Here is a 19,627-nt window from a genome sequence, read left to right as displayed (position 1 = left end):
CCAGGTATATGTAATTTACTGTAATAATTGCACATTCTTTATTTGTTGAATTTATTACAAAATATGTTTCTGTATCAAAAAATGTTAACTACAGTAAAGAATTTTTCACTGAAGACAATACGTTTCATAACATGAATTTCAGTACAATGAACTACAAAAAAAAGCAAAAGCAAGGGGTTAAAATCCTATTCAGTTTCATCCCCAATTTTGTACTGGATTACTTCCCTTGTTAAATGCTCAAATTCATGTTCATTCACTAAATCCATATTCACACACCTAATAAAAATAAGCAATTTGTACTGTAATTCAAAAATTGAAGAGTCTCTTGCTTTTTTACAATAACGAGCCTTAAAATAGTACATATTGCTCAAAGGTTGCACATGTTACTATTTTGTAAACACAAATCTGAGGATTTACCATAGAAAATTAGTTTTGAATGTTTCACTTTATGATCACCCTGTGGAGCATTATGAATAAAGAACCAGGAATTAGAATAAATAACTATTAAGCTATGAATGTCTGGGTCTTGTCAATATGCAGGTCCACTGTTTTGGCACAAAGATCCATAAAGAAAGGATGGAGCATCCTCCTACGATAGCGTTCAGTGGTTGATGGCGACACAAACATGGTCCAAACACAGTCTGAAAGCAGAAAAAAAAACATTTTAGCCTCACACTAGAAAAACTGGGCACATGTAAATGAGGGACGACACTTTCAGCTTTTATAGTTTATGAATTGTTTGTTTAGAGAAAGTATCTTCATATTCAAAATCCAGTTTCGGACAAAAGTGTTGTCTCTGATTCGCCTGTGCAGACTGTACAGGCTAATTTGAGACGGCTTTTTATGCGCAGGCAGTAAGCCATGTTTTCCCTGGCGAAGCTCATTAATAATAGTTCTGAACATATTTGAACTTTAATGTGGATGTTTTCTTCACATTGTAGTACAAGTTCTTAATGTTTAAAGCGTGTCAGGTACCGATTAACTTGTGATATTCTTAGCATTCAAAACATACAATTGTTAATACTACAGCTAATACTTCTTATTTGGTTATATATTAATATAATAGTACAAGTACATGTACATTATAATAAAATGCAATTGTGATCAGGGCCCTCAATCCATTTTAGGGAAAGCAGGTCACTACCCATAGCAGGAGGAATTTTCGCGGCATTCCCCTTTTTGGGGAAATTTTTACTTACTCTCTAATTATTACATTTGTACATGTTTGCACTATATTCATTGCTTTTTTCATAATTAAGTTTGTTTGACGAGATTAAATTAAAATAGAATTGAGATATAATAATCATGAGACACATCTATCTATTAAAAAACATAATTTTTTTTTTTTTTTTTAGGGGGAATTTTTCCCACCAAAAGGGGAAAAAAGTATACTTTTCAGGTGGGGGAATGTGGTCGAATTTCGGCCGTGAATTTGACAGATTGAGGGCCCTGGTGATATATGTTAAACTACTTCTTATAACATGAATGTCATGGTACAAAAGTTCTCAGTTTAAAACTCAATCTAGAAATAACTAGCTTTGAACAAAGTCTATGTAGTTTTCATTTTTAGGAAAGGCTTTAAAAGTTTCTTAACCGTTTATATGTAAATTGCTCAGTACATTTCCCTTACTTTATGTTGGAACTACTCATCTTCTTATAGGCAACTCATTGATACCCTTGAAAAAATAAAAACAAACAGGAAACTAATAATTTACTGTAGATGTAATGGGTTAAATGAAAAACTGCTTTTGTTTCTATCAGGTATTATTGCTCCACTCTAAACTCTATGTATTTTCCATACTAGGGAAACCCTAAAAGAAATTAAGAACACATTCTTAAGAAAAGTTCATGACTTCTTATAGTCATTGATACACTTGAAAAAATAGAACCCAACAGGAAAGTAAGAATTTAGATGTTAAGGGTTCAATGGAAAACTGCTGAATTTCGATCATATATTATTAATCCACACTAAACCCTATGCATTTTCCACACTAGGGAAACTTTAAAAGAAATTAAGAACACATTCTTAAAAGAAAAGTTTGTGAAATATGCACAATCCCTTAACCACATAGATACGTATTTTGCACATTTGAAGTCACTTAAAAAGTGAAATTTAATTAAAGATCTTTTTTATTAGCTTCAAGTTTTAATTTAAAGGCTTCATTTCCAACCCTTAGATACTGATGAGCAGCAAACAGCATAAAACCTGAAAAGACTTCGATATACTCGCAGGCTGTTCTCAGTTTATGCTGGTTGCAAAAGCCATTTTCACTTTGCTTCTGATGGAGAAAGGGCTATATTTGTCTGTAATATAATCCAATCATCCCACTTGATCATAACATGTTTAGATTTTAACTCTTTTATACAAAAGATCATGAGATATTTGTTTCAGATTTTACAAACGCACATGATAATGTTAACTTTGACATTTTAGATGAATGAAAATTCATCCTTAAACAATAACTGAGGAGTTTCATTTTACTTTTCTTGGGAAAACCCATAACGATCCTTTTTGAACAAGGCAGCTTCATAATTATGAACTTATAATATGTATAAGGTCAACAACTTTATGTTCACAGAGCAAGTTGACAATTTTGAGTGTTTCTTAATCATCATCATACCTATATATCATCAGGTGCTCATGTGAACTTTAAAGTCAAACTTTGATTCACTGTGTTGTAAATGCTCACTTCCCCATAACATACAAAATTATTATAACTTATTTTTAACTGACTGACCAAAAACTAGCACACATTTGGCATGCAGGGAGCCTTAATTTACAGCTAAGACTAACTTGGTATTCAAGTCAACACTTTATCTGCCAACTATGTTCATAGTTTATATGCAGGCTTTACAGAAATCTGAATGCAATAATATATTGGCAATTGCCTTTTATACATGTACACTGCTGTGAATTTAAATTGTCAATATGGTTAACATTATATTCAGTTTGGTTTAAATATTACAGGCTTGCCTGCACCCTTAAACATGTAAGGAAATGAAAATAATGTTAGTGACACCAACTCAATGTGGTTACTTCAGACATGTGGTAAATTAAATTTTATTAACATTCCAATGTGAAAACCATACATATTTTGCCAAGTTTATACTATTAATTTTTGTGTAGTTTTTTTTATTTTTTATACAGGTACTTATTTGCGCAGTGGTTCAATGCCCTTTCCCGGAAGCATGTGAGTTTGGTTGGTGGTCACCATACCGGACAAGTGGGTTTTCCTCCGGGTACTCCGGCTTCCCCTCATAACACAAGACCAAACAAAAATTGAATAACTTTCAGTAACAAGGAATTAGCTGGAAATTGCAGCTATAATTCAAAATTCGTCCCAACTTTTGTGAGTCTAAGTTAATTAGGTAGGTCAGTGCCAGGGCACACTCACGTTCCACACATAATGTCGCCTCTGGCTCGGAAAGGACCTCATAAACTCAGAAATACTAACAGACAGCGTTCGACACTAACGGGAGTCCGGGACTCCTTAAAATGGGACTCGGACTCCTTGTTTATGCGTCAGGGGAGTCCGTCGGACTCCTTTAAAATTATCTTTGAATTAAAAAAAAATCAGTTGATTTCCTTATTTGTTTCGGAAGATCTGAATGTCATAACTTTTGTGGATCCGAAACATGTGCCACAAATCATTATGCTTAAACACATTGACAAAAACAAAAGAATCCGAAGTTATTTATTTTGGTTCCCTGTCACTGTCAGTGCGTGTAGTAATAGGGGGAACATGCAAACTATGAAACGATCGTCGCGGTTTTTTTTCCCTGATATTATTTTTTCTGTAGTAAATTAGCTTTGTCAAACAGTTTTTCATAACTATAAAGATCATCACAAGACCTGATTTTTTTTACACATTATACGTTTTATGGCCCCAAGGTACTGAAGATCGGACCGGCTGTGAATCATTTGAGCGTGAATGACCCGTGTCAGTATCAATCAATGATTTCAGTTGTTTTTTGCAGTTTGTAGGCATTGTCATACCAACCACACTAATCGGTTCCTACCGTGTACTCCTCCACGATTAAATTGTTGACTCCTACACGATTAAATTGTGGCAAGTTACTTAAGAGACTGATGATGGCAACAGGGTGTAATCCTCGTGGAAATTGTGCTTTGCATGCAAAATATTGTCTAAACATGTTTTCATGGTGTAAAAACCCAATGATGAAATTACAATACAATTAGAATTATATTGTGTTTCCCAATTTCCACGTTTTTGGAAATACATGTATTATAAAAAATATATATAAAGCAATGAGAAATATAGGGTTGTTACACCCTCACGCTGTGATTTAGTAACTATGACAACTAACAAAACAGAAGGCTCCGATAATGTTTTTAACCCTAATGTTGAGGTTAAACAAGCAATCATAATGCATAATAGAAAATAGAATATGGTGAAATCTTACAATGATTATGTAATTGATTAACTTAACTATTACTGGAATCCGTTAAATATTTTGCAAGGTGATATAACAAATATTGAACAGCAGTCACTTACAACTTTGATCTAAAAGCAAACATGCAATAAAAAATTAACATTTTATGGATTTACATGTGTTAATGGCCGAAAAATATGCTATAAAAGTGTCTTAATTGTTGGACTCCTTGAAATCTGTACGGACTCCTAAATTTCAAAAGTTAGGAGTCCTTGGACTCCTTACCAAGGACTCCTTACTCAGATTATTAGTGTCAAACACTGACAGATAGTTAAATGAATTCATGCAATAAACAAACATCTCAGCGTAATCCAGGTTTTTTTTCCTTCTTTGGGACCCGTCGAAAATCGGCCCTTTCCCCTCGGATTTTTTTTCCCCCTCAGCAGGTAAATTTTCCCCCAGACTTCATTTTTTTTCCCCTAAAAAAAAAAAAACATTTTTTTTTTAACTTTAAATCAATATTAAGTTAACCTGATCCAGTGTAGAAAATATAATTAAATTATCTGTTGCCTTGAATTTGTTTTAAAAACAGCAAAATATGTTGAATTGATTATTTAAGACTTTCCTTATTTTCCCCAAAATCCGGTACTTCGCGTGATTTTTCCCCAAAAAATCCGGCATTTCGCACTATTTTTTTTCCCCTCAAAAAAGGCCAGGCCCTTTCGCCAAAATCAGATAAAAAAACCTGGCGTAATCCCATCTCACAATGAACCAATTTTTACAGGAAGTCAGTGTGTACTTCAATCTGATAAATATACATTAGTACAAATACATGACATTGTACTTTATTGTAAATCAATCATTCATTAAATTAGAAGTCTAAAATGAGGCATTCACTGAGACTCAATTTTTTAATTTAAATTTTCTGATACAGCAGAATTAGCATAAACAATATTATAAAATAATAATTTGATCTCTACAAAAATGCGATATTAATTAAAAGGAACATTTTTAAATATAATAATGCAAATACATGTATAAAGTCATTATGTTTAATCATGATTTAGATTTGAATGCAATAGAAGTCTGTGTAACTTGTACTAAATATTTAACTGTGTCAACTTTTAAATCACAAGTATCAAACAATCTGAATCAATGCTTTTTGTAAAATTAAAATAAAGGTTAAGTTTTTTTACTTTCAAACAGTTTATCACTTTTATAATATTGGTCATGTTTTAGTTAATTTTCTTACGAATCCAGTTGGGGCAGACTGGAAAACTTTCGCCCAAAGCAAGATGAAGTCCTGACTCATTGGGTTAGCCTTGACTAGACACGCAAATGCAAAACATCTTCACAGTAATTGATTCAAATGAATAAATGAGCTTATCTGCACAGATTCACCATGCTAAATTCACCAAGTGTACATACCTAACTAAGGCTATCTGTCACCCTATCACAAAAACATTAAGACTTCATCTTTACTGTTCAAAAACACAAAAAACAGGACACACTAAATGTTTTCAAGACAACCCTATAATATATTGTTGATATATACAGGGCTCGAAATTAACACTCGCACACTCGCAAAATGCGAGTGAAAAATACCGATTGCGAGTTAAGTTTTAAGCCACTAGTAATTTTTTGCGAGTAAAGAAATAGTGAAAAAAAGTTATATTGCTAAATGCGTTCGACTTCCTGAACGCTAAACCATAGGTCATAGAACGTCCTCATACCCATATGCGGAAGCGCGCAGCTTGAATATAGACTAGTATACTTATAGTACAGATACGAGGATCGTATTGGTACAACGAAACGTTAAACAGTCAACTAATTCACAAGTACTGTTCATTGAACTTGAACAGACATGGCGTCGAAGCGAAAAATAACTAGTTTCTTTTTGCCCACAGATGGATTTAACAATACAAAAGATAAAGCAAAGTTAACTCACAATAACTGTTGAATAAAAAAAAACGAAATTAAATTATGTTTCCAGCAAAATTTGCGAGAAAGTTTTTGTTTTTGCGAGTTGGTATTAAAGCTGCTCGCAATGTTTTGCAAGGAGAAAAAAAAGTTAAATTCGAGCCCTGATATATGTTGTATAATACAAGTCACAATATTATACATTTATTCCTAGCATTCTGTGATGAACAAATAATTGCTTGAAAGTAAAAAAATAAATATTAATAATAAATTAATTGTCAACAATTCTTTAACATCAAATGAATGACCTTACCAAAACGGACTCAAAAACACTCATGAGTGTGCTAAATGTATGAGTATTTGTAAAAGTCATGACATGATCACTGTGTGTACATGTAAGTTGGGATAATAAGTGAGAATGTAAACATCTACATTTAGGCCAGGCACTTGACCCACAAATTCTTTAGTAAATCTGAACCGTAATTTTATAAGTACAAAAGGGGACATAAACGTAATAAAAAGCTGGTCATATAAATTGGTTTTGGACAATGAATGCTTATTTCCAATGTTCAAATATGTATAGTTTTATTTCCATTTTCTATATCTGTAGTCGACATACACATGTAGAGATATGGAGTATTGCATAAAAAGTTAACTTAAATTTTAAAGTACAAAAAGGGGCATAATTCTGCTAAATTCCTTATCAGAGTTATGGAATTCGGTCAAAGACTTTACACAATGACCCCATACATATGTACAGCATTTTTTTTTCATTCTTTTTAAAGTAAAAGGTACTTTCCCAATGGAGGACAAACTATAAACAAGAGCACCGCCTTGCGGGTGCAGACCGCTCATCTATTTTCTTTTTAAAGGTGAAGAGACTCTCATTTTCAATCACAAAGGAGGGAGGGGTGGAGTGAAGAGGGGTGTATAGTGTGGGGTGTGGACATTTATTTCATTATCTTCCAAAAATGCTGGAAAAGAATGCAAAAAAAAAAAAAATCGGGGTGGGGGGGGGGGGGGGTTGGGGGTGGGTGGGTTGGGGGGGGGGGGATTCTTGGGTGCAATGGTTGGACGGTATTTCAAACATAAAATAATAAAAATAAATATTTGTGTTTTTTAACAGTTTAAAAAAAAAAAAAAAATTGGAGGGGTGGGGTGGGGGGGGGGGGGGGGTATAGTGTGAGGGTGTGGTGGTCATTTGTGAAATGATCTTAGAAATAAAAAAAAAATAAAAAAATAGGGGGGGATTTGAGGGGGTTGGGGGGGGGGGGATTTTTGGGTGCGATGGTTGAACAGTATTTCAAACATAAAATAATAAAATAAATATTTGTGTTTTTTAACCGTTTAAAAAAAAACAATTGGGGGGGGGTCGGGGTGGGGGGGGGGGGGTATAGTGTGCGGGTGTGGTGGTCATTTGTGAAATGATTTAAAAAAAAAAAAAAAAATAGGGGAGAGGGATTCGGGGGGGTTGGGGGAGGGCATGGGGGATGGTTTGGGTGGAGTCTATTGTGGTATGTCAGGTAAGAGTAGTTTTGTCAAAGTATCAATCAAATCTAATCATAAATAAAGAAGTTATGGCAATTTTAGCAAAATTTAATAATTTTACCTTGAGAGGTCAAGGTCATTCAAAGGTCAAGGTAAATTTCAACTTGCCAGGTACAGTAACCTCATGATAGCGTGAAAGTATTTGAAGTTTGAAAGCAATAGCCTTGATACTTTAGAAGTAAAGTGGATCGAAACACAAAATTTAACCATATATTCAAAGTTACTAAGTCAAAAAAGGGCCATAATTCCGTAAAAATGACAACCAGAGTTATGCAACTTGTCTTTTTACTGTACCCTTATGACAGTTTGCGAGTGTTCCAAGTATGAAAGCAATATCTATGATACTTTAAGGATAAAGTGGACCAAAACATAAAACTTAACCAAATTTTCAATTTTCTAAGTATAAAGGGCCTATAATTCCGTCCAAATGCCAGTCAGAGTTACATAACTTTGCCTGCACAGTCCCCTTATGATAGTTAATAAGTGTTGCAAGTATGAAAGCAATAGCTTTGATACTGTAGGAATAAAGTGGACCTAAACACAAAACTTTACCAAATTTTCAATTTACTAAGTATAAAAAGGGCACATAATTCTGTCAAAATGCCAGTCAGACAGAGCTCCAGATAAGGTTTTGTAAAATTCTTAAATTACTACCAGATTTTCAAAAAGAATTCTCAACTCTGAAATTTTATTTTTAACGTTACTACTAAGTTTTGGAAAATAATTCATATTTTTTCTTAATGACCTAAAAATAAATAATAATGGTTATTTTTAGGGATGGCATCGAATACCAATATCGGTATTCGAATGTTCGCAAATTCATTCAATCGAATATTCGAATATTCGCATAAAACGGCTGGATTGATTTTACCTTGTTATGTGTTAATTTCCATTGGTTTGTATGTTATATCCGTTTGCTAAATACGAGGCTGTTTATTAACGTTGCTATCGAATAATTGTATCGCTGTCGACTGATACTATGACCGATACTGTGATCGGGAACAAATAGAATGAAAAACATCGTGTCATAGAATTATTTTTTTATGATTCCACAGATTTGTGGTGTACGGAAGAAACCCCCTCCGGAAGAAACCCCTTCGCTAAAAACGGCAGGGCGGAAGAAACCCCCTTTCATAGTTTGCATACGCGGAAGAAACCCCCTCGCTAGTTTTGCATAGGCGGAAGAAACCCCCTTCCATAGCGGAACAAACCCCCTTCCAGACGATTTAGTTACATTCAAATGCACGGTAATTGTATACAGAAATTCACTTTCATTTTCAGAAAGTTCCCGGGAAGCATGATTGCATGATTCAATTTTTTTTTTAAAGACGAATGCTTCGGTTATTATAAATATGTACGAAATATCTTCCTCACTATCGGCTCTGGGCGCTAATTTTGTGTTTTTGTTATTTTTATCAATCTAGTACAAGTTAACGCATATAAAATGGTATAATCTCACTGAAACGAGTGCAAGACAAATTCACACGAGCATCTCATCATTAACAACTTGTAAACATACTGCCGGTACACCTCTTTACTCAGCACATAACAGTTTGGAAATAGATTTTCGCACCTTCATCTAATTATATAAAAGGTCCTTTAATGCACCGGCTATTGTAGATAATGATGAGAAGTTGTGTCATGATCGGCGCCTTTGCGGCTCGTGTGAAGTTATGTACAGTTTTTTTAAATACCATTAGCATTCGGCTATAATTGTGTGATTCTAGGGAATGATTTGATCTTTGTAAATAAATGTAAATATATGCCTGTTTATCGTTAATAAATGCGTGTCTTTTTTCAACAACAAATTGTTTATTGCTTTTTAATATAATATATGCTTGTTTGAGATCTTTGTAAATAGATGTAAATATATGCCTGTTTTATCATTAAATGCGTGTCCTTTTTTTGCAACAACAATTTGTTTAATGTTTTCTAGTATATGCTTGCTTGATCTTTGTAAATAAATGTTAATATATTTCATTCTATTTTTGTCTATTTTATCCTTCAATAATAATTCTTTCACCCATTCATACATTATTCGTTTTATTACCATCTTGATTAATTCTTCACAGCTTGTGTGAACAAACGGCAGGTACATTCCCATTAATCAGATTTTCGCACCTTCATTCAATTATCACGATAACGATATTTGAGTTTCACAGTTTGAATATTTTGTGTGTATCATTAACAACTTCATTAACAACTTGTTAACAAACGGCCGGTACATTTCTTTACTGTAAATCCGAAACACACTCCCGTAAGTTGGTGTTAACGCGTTTTTAATACGAAACACACTTCCGAGTGTAAATGTTACCGCAACATTGAAATATTTTTGCATTGTAAATTCTATTTTGTGTTGACTCTTTTTCTCAATAAAAAGGGCGCGAAAATTATGCAGCATAGAAAGCGTGGGTGTATTGAGCGTTGTAACAAGCACACAACTAGTCAGGGGATTGATGTATGTTCGGAGAGAATATTTCGTCAAGTCTATAAATAGTCACTGATGCCGAAATTTATTTGATACAAGAGAAACAAGAGCACCGCCTTGCGGGTGCAGACCGCTCATCTATTTTCTTTTTAAAGGTGAAGGGACTCTCATTTTCAATCACAAAGGAGGGAGGGGTGGAGTGAAGAGGGGTGCATAGTGTGGGTGTGTGGACATATTACATTATTTTCCAAAAATGCGAAAAAAAAAAAAAAAAAATTCGGAGGGGGGGGGGGGGGAGGGGGTTTGTGCGATGGTTGAACGGTATTTCAAATATAAAATAATAAAAATAAATATTTGTGTTTTTAACCGTTTCAAAAAAAATATAAAAATAACATTAGGGGGGGGGGGGGGGGGGGTGGGGTGGGGTGGGGGGGGGGTTATTGTGTGAGGGTGTGGTGGTCATTTGTGAGATGATCTTAAAAAAAAAAAAATTAGGGGGGGGATTCGGGTGGGGGGGAGGGGAGGGGGTGGGGGAGATTCTTGGGTGCGATGGTTGGACGGTATTTCAAACATAAAATAATATAAAAAATATTTGGGTTTTTTAACCGTTTAAAAAAAAATTGGGGGGATGGGGTGGGGGGGGGTATAGTGTGAGGGTGTGGTGGTCATTTGTGAGATGATAAAAAAAAAAATAGGAGGGGGGGGGGATTCGAGGGGGGGGGAATTCAGGGGGGGGGGGAGGGGGAGGGGGTAAGGGCATGGGGGATGGTTTGGGTGGAGTCTATAGTGGTATGTCAGGTAAGAGTAGTTTTGTCAAAGTATCAATCAAATCTAATTATAAATAAAGAAGTTATGGCAATTTTAGCAAAATTTAATAATTTGACCTCGAGAGTCAAGGTCATTCAAAGGTCAAGGTAAAATTCAACTTGCCAGGTACAGTAACCTCATGATAGCATGAAAGTATTTGAAGTTTGAAAGCAATAGCCTTGATACTTCAGAAGTAAAGTGGATCGAAACACAAAATTTAACCATATATTCAAAGTTACTAAGTAAAAAAGGGCCATAATTCCGTAAAAATGACAACCAGAGTTATGCAACTTGTCCTTTTACTGTACCCTTATGATAGTTTGCGAGTGTTCTAAGTATGAAAGCAATATCGTTGATACTTTAGGGGTAAAGTGGACCAAAACACAAAACTTAACCAAATTTTCAATTTTCTAAGTATAAAGGGCCCATAATTCCGTCCAAATGCCAGTCAGAGTTACATAACTTTGCCTGCACAGTCCCCTTATGATAGTTAATAAGTGTTGCAAGTATGAAAGCAATAGCTTTGATACTGTAGGAATAAAGTGGACCTAAACACAAAACTTAAACAAATTTTCAATTTTCTAAGTATAACAAGAGTGCCAAACTGTCACAAGATACGCCCGTTCGGAGGTTTTGGACACCATGCTTAATGCTTGAAATGCACTAAGTGACCTCGAGACCTAGTTATTGACCCGGCATGACCCATATTTGAACTTGACCTAGATATCATTTAGATGTAACATCTGACTAAATTTGGTGAAGATCAAATGAAAACTACTTCAATTAGAGAGCGGGCACCATGCTAAATGCTTGAAATTCATTATGTGTCCGATCGTGACCTCGTTTTTGACCCGGCATGACCCATATTCGAATTTGATCTACATATCATCTAGACTCAACTTCTGACCAAATTAGGTGATGATCAGATGCAAACTACTTCAATTAGAGAGCGGACACCATGCTAAATGCTTGAAATGCACTAAGTAACCTTGCGACCTAGTTTTTGACCCGGCATGACCCATATTCGAACTTGACCTAGATATCAACTAGATGCAACTACTGACCAAGTTTGGTGAAGATCGGATGAATACAATTTGAATTAGAGTCCGGACAAAGTGGCGCCGTTGAAAATGCACTAATTGACCCTATGACCTAGTTTTTGACCCGGCATGACCCATATTCGAACTTGGCCTATATATCAACTAGATGCAACTGCTGACCAAGTTTGGTGAAGATCGGATGAATACAATTTGAAATAGAGTCCGGACAAAGTGGCCCCTTTGAAAATGCACTTATTGACCCTATGACCTAGTTTTTGACCCGGCATGACCCATATTCGAACTTGGCCTAGATATCAACTAGATGCAACTGCTGACCAAGTTTGGTGAAGATCGGATGAATACAATTTGAATTAGAGTCCGGACAAAGTGGCGCCGTTGAAAATGCACTAATTGACCCTATGACCTAGTTTTTGACCCGGCATGACCCATATTCGAACTTGGCCTATATATCAACTAGATGCAACTGCTGACCAAGTTTGGTGAAGATCGGATGAATACAATTTGAAATAGAGTCCGGACAAAGTGGCCCCTTTGAAAATGCACTTATTGACCCTATGACCTAGTTTTTGACCCGGCATGACCCATATTCGAACTTGGCCTAGATATCAACTAGATGCAACTGCTGACCAAGTTTGGTGAAGATCGGATGAATACAATTTGAATTAGAGTCCGGACAAAGTGATGCCTTCCGCCCGCCGCCCGCCGCCCGCCGCCAAGGGGTTTCACATAATACGTCCCGTATTTTATACGGGCGTATAAAAAGGGCACATAATTCTGTCAAAATGCCAGTCAGAGTTACATTACTTTGCCTGCACAGTCCCCTTATGATAGTTAGTAAGTGTTGCAAGTATGAAAGCAATAGCTTTGATACTTAAGGAATAAAATTGACCTAAACATAAAACTTAACCAAAATTTTCAATTTTCTAAGTATAAAAAGGGCACATAATTCTGTCAAAATGCACGCCAGAGTTATCTATCTTTGCCTGCCCAGTCCCCTCATAATAGAAAGTAAGTGTACCAAGTTTGAATGCAATAGCATTGATACTTTCTGAGAAAAGTGGACCTAAACGCAAAACTTAACCGGACGCCAACGCCGATGCCGACGCAGACGCCGACGCCAAGGTGATGACAATAGCTCATAATTTTTTTTCAAAAAATAGATGAGCTAAAAATGGCAAGGTTTGTGTTATGAAATTATTGAGAGCTTTTATCGTTAATGTTTACCAGAATGTGCTTTAAAAATGTTATAAACGGGATTATCGGGAAATGAATATAAACTTGAAAAGTAGCAAGGATGCAGTAATAGAGTCGGGTTGAAACGGATGTATTGGGGAATCGTTCGAGTCGGGATTTTACTACCTCTGCGGGAAAGACTTAACACTTAGGAAGGGGGTTTATTCCGCCTCTCTGAAAACACGAAGGGGGTTTATTCCGCCTGTCTGAAAACTCGAAGGGGGTTTGTTCCGCCTATGCAAAACTAGCGAGGGGGTTTCTTCTGCGTATGCAAAATGTGAAAGGGGGTTTCTTCCGCTATGCCGTTTTTAGGGAAGGGGGTTTCTTCCGAAGGGGGTTTATTCCGGTAATCCAGATTTGTAGCAGACCGCGCAAATGTAAAACTAAGTTTAGTTTACACACATTACACATTGCGGTCTTCTTATCCACAGACCGTGTAAAGTATTCCATACTGCAGAAGGGGCTGGTGGCATTTTCAGATTTGAATTATGATTCCTTGATGATTGTTAAATTTATATCATCTGTTACTTTTGAGTGATTCACATATTTAAATGTCTGTTCAAACTGTGATCACAAAAACTAAATTATTATTCGCAAGTAAATTGAAGCCTTTAATTGGTACCTAATTGACAAACAACAGTTCGGGCCCTTTCTTATAGTAAGTATATTGCATTGCCCGATTTGAGTAATTCACATATTTTAATGGCTGTACATACTGTGATCACAAAACTTAATTATTATTCGCCAGTCAATTGAAACCGTCAATTGGCACCCCATTGGCAAACAACAGTCAGGGCCTTTCTTAGAGCGTGTATATTGCATTGCGCAATCAACACTGATACAGGCCGCATTATCAGTTTGACACGAAGAACATCATGTCAAACATGTTACTCCCAAGTGATGTCGGTTGCTTTTTAGTACGCGGTTGGCAGGTCATTAAATATTGGTGAAATTACGTTTGGAAAAAAATGCGAATATGCGAATATCATTTTTATTATTCGAATGCTGACCATTCAATGAAATATTCGATTATTAGAATAATTTTGCCATCCCTAGTTATTTTCATGCAAAAAAATTCAAAATAAACATACTAGCAACTTTATTTATACGAGTTCAACAGTGTCTTTTCAGTATTATACAATTATATTTTTCAAATACCTTCATATGCCCAAACTGTGCTTAGATTGCATGCCTTAGATGAATTTTTACATATTTTACAATTAAAACGGGTCTCCCCTTCAATCTTTTCAACGATTAGCCATGGGACTTGTCCCTTCCACTCGTTCAATGTTTTTTTTGTGTTTAAGTTTGGACCTGTCGTGTCGCGTTTTTGTTTAGCTTTTCTGACTGTGTCGGCAACTGAACATACAACATCGTATAAGATCTTTTCTATAATGTCTTTCTAAACATTTAACTTTGGCTCACTTTGCGTACAATATGTTAAAAGCGTGTTTTTGGACGCTTTGCAGTTTTTTAGGACGCTCTCTGGACGCCGCCATTGTTTTTTGACAGATAGACTGCATACGCCGCTTTTATTGGAAAAAATGCGCTTTGTTAAACAAACCCGATAACCATTCTATATAAGCACCGCAAAGATCTTTAATACGCGAAAAAAACTCAATAAAAATCTATACGAACCGATGTTAAAATAATATTCGTAACTTGATTTTGTAATTCTTAATGGTACGACAAGATTTAAAATAAATACGTAACGGACTTGAAAATAATTCGTAATTACGAAAATACGACCCTTATCTGGAGCTCTGAGTCAGAGTTACATAACTTTGCCTGCACAGTCCCCTTATGATAGTTAGTAAGTGTTGCAAGTATGAAAGCAATAGCTTTGATACTAAAGGAATAAAATGGACCTAAACACAAAACTTAACCAAAATTTTCAATTTTCTAAGTATAAAAAGGGCACATAATTCTGTCAAAATGCATGCCAGAGTAATCTAACTTTGCCTGCCCAGTCCCCTCATGATAGTAAGTAAGTGTACCAAGTTTGAACGCAATAGCATTGATACTTTCTGAGAAAAGTGGACCTAAACGCAAAACTTAACCGGACGCCAACGCCGACGCCAAGGTGATGACAATAGCTCATAATTTTTTTTCAAAAAATAGATGAGCTTAAAATTCACTTGCCTTCTGAAAATTTCTGTAAAAATCCCAAAAGGAAGGAAAATTCTGTCAATTTCGTACCATAAGTGCATTATGTGCATGTGAACAAATAAAATGAGCACTGAAGTGAAATTGAACATCTGAAGCCAAACTGCATGTTAATTAATAAATATTTGAATAGGTTTGTACAAGCAAATAAATAGACCCAATTCACAATCTTACCATTTCAGGACGCAAATTTTCCCAATTTCAGCGGTTTTCGCACTAATAATTTCAAAATTGGTACGGTACCAGTTTTTTTCCCCAATTAGGCAAAAATCGCTGATGAGTGCAATTTCAATTAAATAATTTTATTTATAACAGTAAATTGTGGAGATGTTACACTTTGACCTGACTTTAACCAACTTTCCAAAATTAGGGCACAATTCTGCTTAACTTGTAGGGCAGAGTTATGGAACTTGATGTGTGGTCTCTACCTGATGTAGAAACAGCGATATGGAGATGCTGCAGGTTTACCTTAACCTATTTTCTAAGTACAAAAAACGGGGATTATTATGCCAATTTGCAGGCTTGGCAAATTGGAAAAAATCTGCCGGTCATTCGGACAGGCATTTCAGAAAATGTGCCGGTCTGTAAAAAATTTTGCCGGACCGAAAAAAACAACATAAACAAGAAATGTGTGCACAGGACACGGATGCCCCCAACTGTAACTTTGTCAAAATTTGTGTGCATATGGAAAGGCCTTGTACATATACACATGCATGCTAAATATGAAATGGCTATCTGAAGCGACATAGAAGTTATGAGCATTTTTCGAAATCTAAACGCAAAGTGTGACAGACAGACGAACGGACAGTCCGATCTCTATATGCCCTCCTTCGGGGGCATAAAAATGTCTTAGAATATCAAAATAAATCAGAAAGCCACATAAACTAGAGAGCGGACAACATGCTTAATCCTTGAAATGCATTAAGTGACCCCGTGACCTAGTTTTTGACCCGGCATGACCCATATTCGAACTTGACCTAGATATTGTCTTGATACAACTTCTTACCAAGATTAGTAAAGATCAGATGAAAACCAGGGGCGGCAAAATCCATCGTCCGAGTTGTCCGTATTGCCCCAAAGCAGGTACGGACAAGTGGATTTTTTTAGAAATTTACTCTGAAATGTTCATACGGACAAGTAACTTTTGTCATTAAGACGAAACGGACTAGCAGCAAATTTTGAGATTTATCCGCCCCTGAAAACTACTTCAATTAGAGAGCGGACACCATGCTAAATCCTTGAAATGCACTAAGTGACCCCGTGACCTAGTTTTTGACCCGGCATGACCCATATTCAAACTTGAACTAGATATTGTCTGGATACAACTTCTGACCAAGTTTGGTAAAGATCGGATGAAAACTATTTGAATTAGAGAGCGGACACAAAGTGTGACCGACCGACGGACAGTGCGAAAACTATATACCCCCTTTTCTTCGAAATGGGGGCATAAAAACGACATATTGGATGATGACGAAATATGTAACAGCTAGGGCATCGAATTGGTCAAACTATATTTAACTGACCAATGATATCCATTTAGGCATTATAACAACATAAACTAAAGTATGAACAAGGATCGAAAATAAAATTGCGGTTAACGGACGCTAACTTGTACAATGTAAAATGATAACTTTTTTGGAGACCTATGATGAGTGCATGTTACATTTGTATAAAGATATCACAAGAACATTGGTTATATTGTCAAAGCTATCAAGATCTTTTTTGTTAGAACGCAGATGCCGATTTTGCTACTGAGTTTGAAGTAGGTGTTGTGTAACCAGTTGGATTTGGTAATTGTACGTAACAAACTTATTGCAAACATCAAAACAATGAGCGATTTCATTTTCATGATGTTGTAAGCGGTTTCCTCTTCAAATTTTAAACTTTGAAAAAAAAAAGGTTTGTTTGCATTTATTTCACATTTTGCCGGTCGCCAGGACCGACATTCTTGTTAAACCTGCCGGACCAAATGGAAATCTGCCGGTCAGGACCAGCGGACCGGCAATTTCGCCAAGCCTGATTTGCAGAGTTATGGTCATTATGGAACTTGGACATGGACCTCACACAATGACCTAAGCACATGTGCTAAGTGAAGATGGAAGAGAAATGGCATGATTGTTAACCTTAGCCAATTTTCTTAGGAGAAAATAGGCATAATTCTGATTAATTGCAGGCCATACATTTGTAGTTATATAACTTGGTCAGCCATACCACACTATGACCCCATGTAGTAGTGCATGACATTTCAAATGAATACCTGTAGTAAAAACAGTGACATGGAGAAAGCTCACGATGTTTACCTTGACCACAGTATTACGCAAACAGCGCAGTTTGAGTAAGACGTATAGCTAGGACTATTTGGTGGAATGAAAATTAAAAAAATAAATTTCACCATTTTCAATTTCAATTTAGTCTGCTGCTGTTAAAATTAAGGCCAAAAACAGGTGAAATAAAGATAAATCTGTAGGAAAACACCCTAGCCAAGTTATGTCTACTATATGTCAGCCAGATCATTGTGATAATTTAAATCAAAACCACAACTTCATGTAATACACTTTCCCGCATGGTTCTATGATTTATCTGCCATTCAATACTTTTTTTTAAGTTTTCATGCACATTAAAGAGGCCTTTTACTGGTGTTTCTACGGGTCCTTTAAATGTACACATTCCAGAAGCGAAAAGGTAAAAAAAATCAACTTTGAACTTTTTTCCCCAAATTTCAAAAACAAATCCTGAAATAACTTTTTTCCCAAAATGACCAGTAAAAGGCCTGCCAGTATTTAAAACTGTTAAATGCCATGTCATAAATTTTAACCTTACAATTTAGAAAAGGTTAAGAATACTACTGCCATATTATGACAACAAAAGAATAACTGGATCTATATATACATGTACCTGAAGAGCATCAAGTTCATGTACTATAATAATAGTTATTTAACATTAAAAAACAACTTTAAGTTAAAAAGTCAAACTATACAAACCAATAATGTAAAGTGGTTTTCTCTTCCGTTACAACACAGTGCAGTAAGATTTCTTCTTCTTCACAGGGCTAGTGTTCATTTCACGTACAATTTCTATAAACACCTCATTCACATTGTTCGTGCTCTTGGCTGATGTCTCCATGAACGGACACGCCCATATTTGGGATAGGGCCACGCCCTCTTCTACAGTTACCTCCCTTTGGTGTTCAAGATCACACTTATTACCCACAAGTATCATCGGTATCTTGTCCACACCTTTGACCCGGATGATTTGTTCCTTCATCGTCTTAATATCCTGGAAGGTTTGAAAGCTAGTGATACTATACACTATAAGGAATCCCTGGCCGTTTTTTATATACAGATCTCTCATGGATGCGAACTGTTCTGTCCCTGCCGTGTCGAGTATTTCTAGAACAGACGGTGCATCGTCCACTTCTATTTCTTTCCTGTAAAAGTCTTCTATAGTTGGGTCATATTTTTCCATGAAATTCCCCGAGACAAATTTTACTGTCAGTGCTGATTTGCCTACTCCCCCACTTCCCAAAACCACCACTTTATATTCTCGCATGTTCTCAACTTGAACGAATTTCCTTCCTAAAAAGCTGTTCTTAATTATGTGGTGTTTGTAATGAGCTCTTTCAACTGCACATCTGGATGCCTTTGTAGCTAGTCATTCTGAAAAGAAGTATAGAAACTGAATTAAAATCAGACAAAACAGACAGCTTTATAAAGCCATGATAAAAAAATACTTGAGATCTCAATGTAACTATGTCTTAATGTAATTTGTATGTAGCATTATTAGATTAAATATATTTCCAAAATAATAATCAAATTAAGAAATACACCTGTTTCAGTTAATTAAACTGACCATGCAAATAAAGATATACATTAATTATTATTACATTAATACATTATCAATGTGCAGTGGTAGGAACCTATTCAGGTCATGTATGTAATTATTGACAAATTGTATTACATATAAATTACAGAACATTCTTAAAGTGATATTATGCGCATTTTTCACTATGAATTGAGCTGAAAATAATTAACAGGTCAAGAGTTACTTAAAATGTGGTAACTGTCCAATT

The 19,627-nt window shown here is 35.6% G+C and overlaps 1 protein-coding gene across 1 annotated transcript in view; it reads right to left on the bottom strand.

The window, feature by feature from the left end:
- Window positions 1-388: 388 nt before the first annotated feature.
- LOC127847572 (ras-related protein Rap-2c-like) overlaps window positions 389-19,627 on the bottom strand; it is a 35,665-nt gene continuing 16,426 nt past the window's right edge. Inside the window, exons 2-3 of the mRNA XM_052379584.1 lie at window positions 18,540-19,214; window positions 389-641 (exon numbers count right to left, since the gene is read on the bottom strand). Of these exons, the coding sequence (XP_052235544.1) occupies window positions 18,568-19,107 (540 nt within the window). The 5' untranslated portion in view covers window positions 19,108-19,214 and the 3' untranslated portion in view covers window positions 389-641; window positions 18,540-18,567. The remainder of the gene's footprint in view (window positions 642-18,539; window positions 19,215-19,627) is intronic.

The sequence above is a fragment of the Dreissena polymorpha genome, chromosome 10 (genome assembly GCF_020536995.1).
Source record: "Dreissena polymorpha isolate Duluth1 chromosome 10, UMN_Dpol_1.0, whole genome shotgun sequence".
Lineage (NCBI taxonomy): Eukaryota > Metazoa > Mollusca > Bivalvia > Myida > Dreissenidae > Dreissena > Dreissena polymorpha.
The sequence above is the reverse complement of the archived record's forward strand: the minus strand, read 5'-3'. Positions and strand labels throughout refer to the sequence as shown.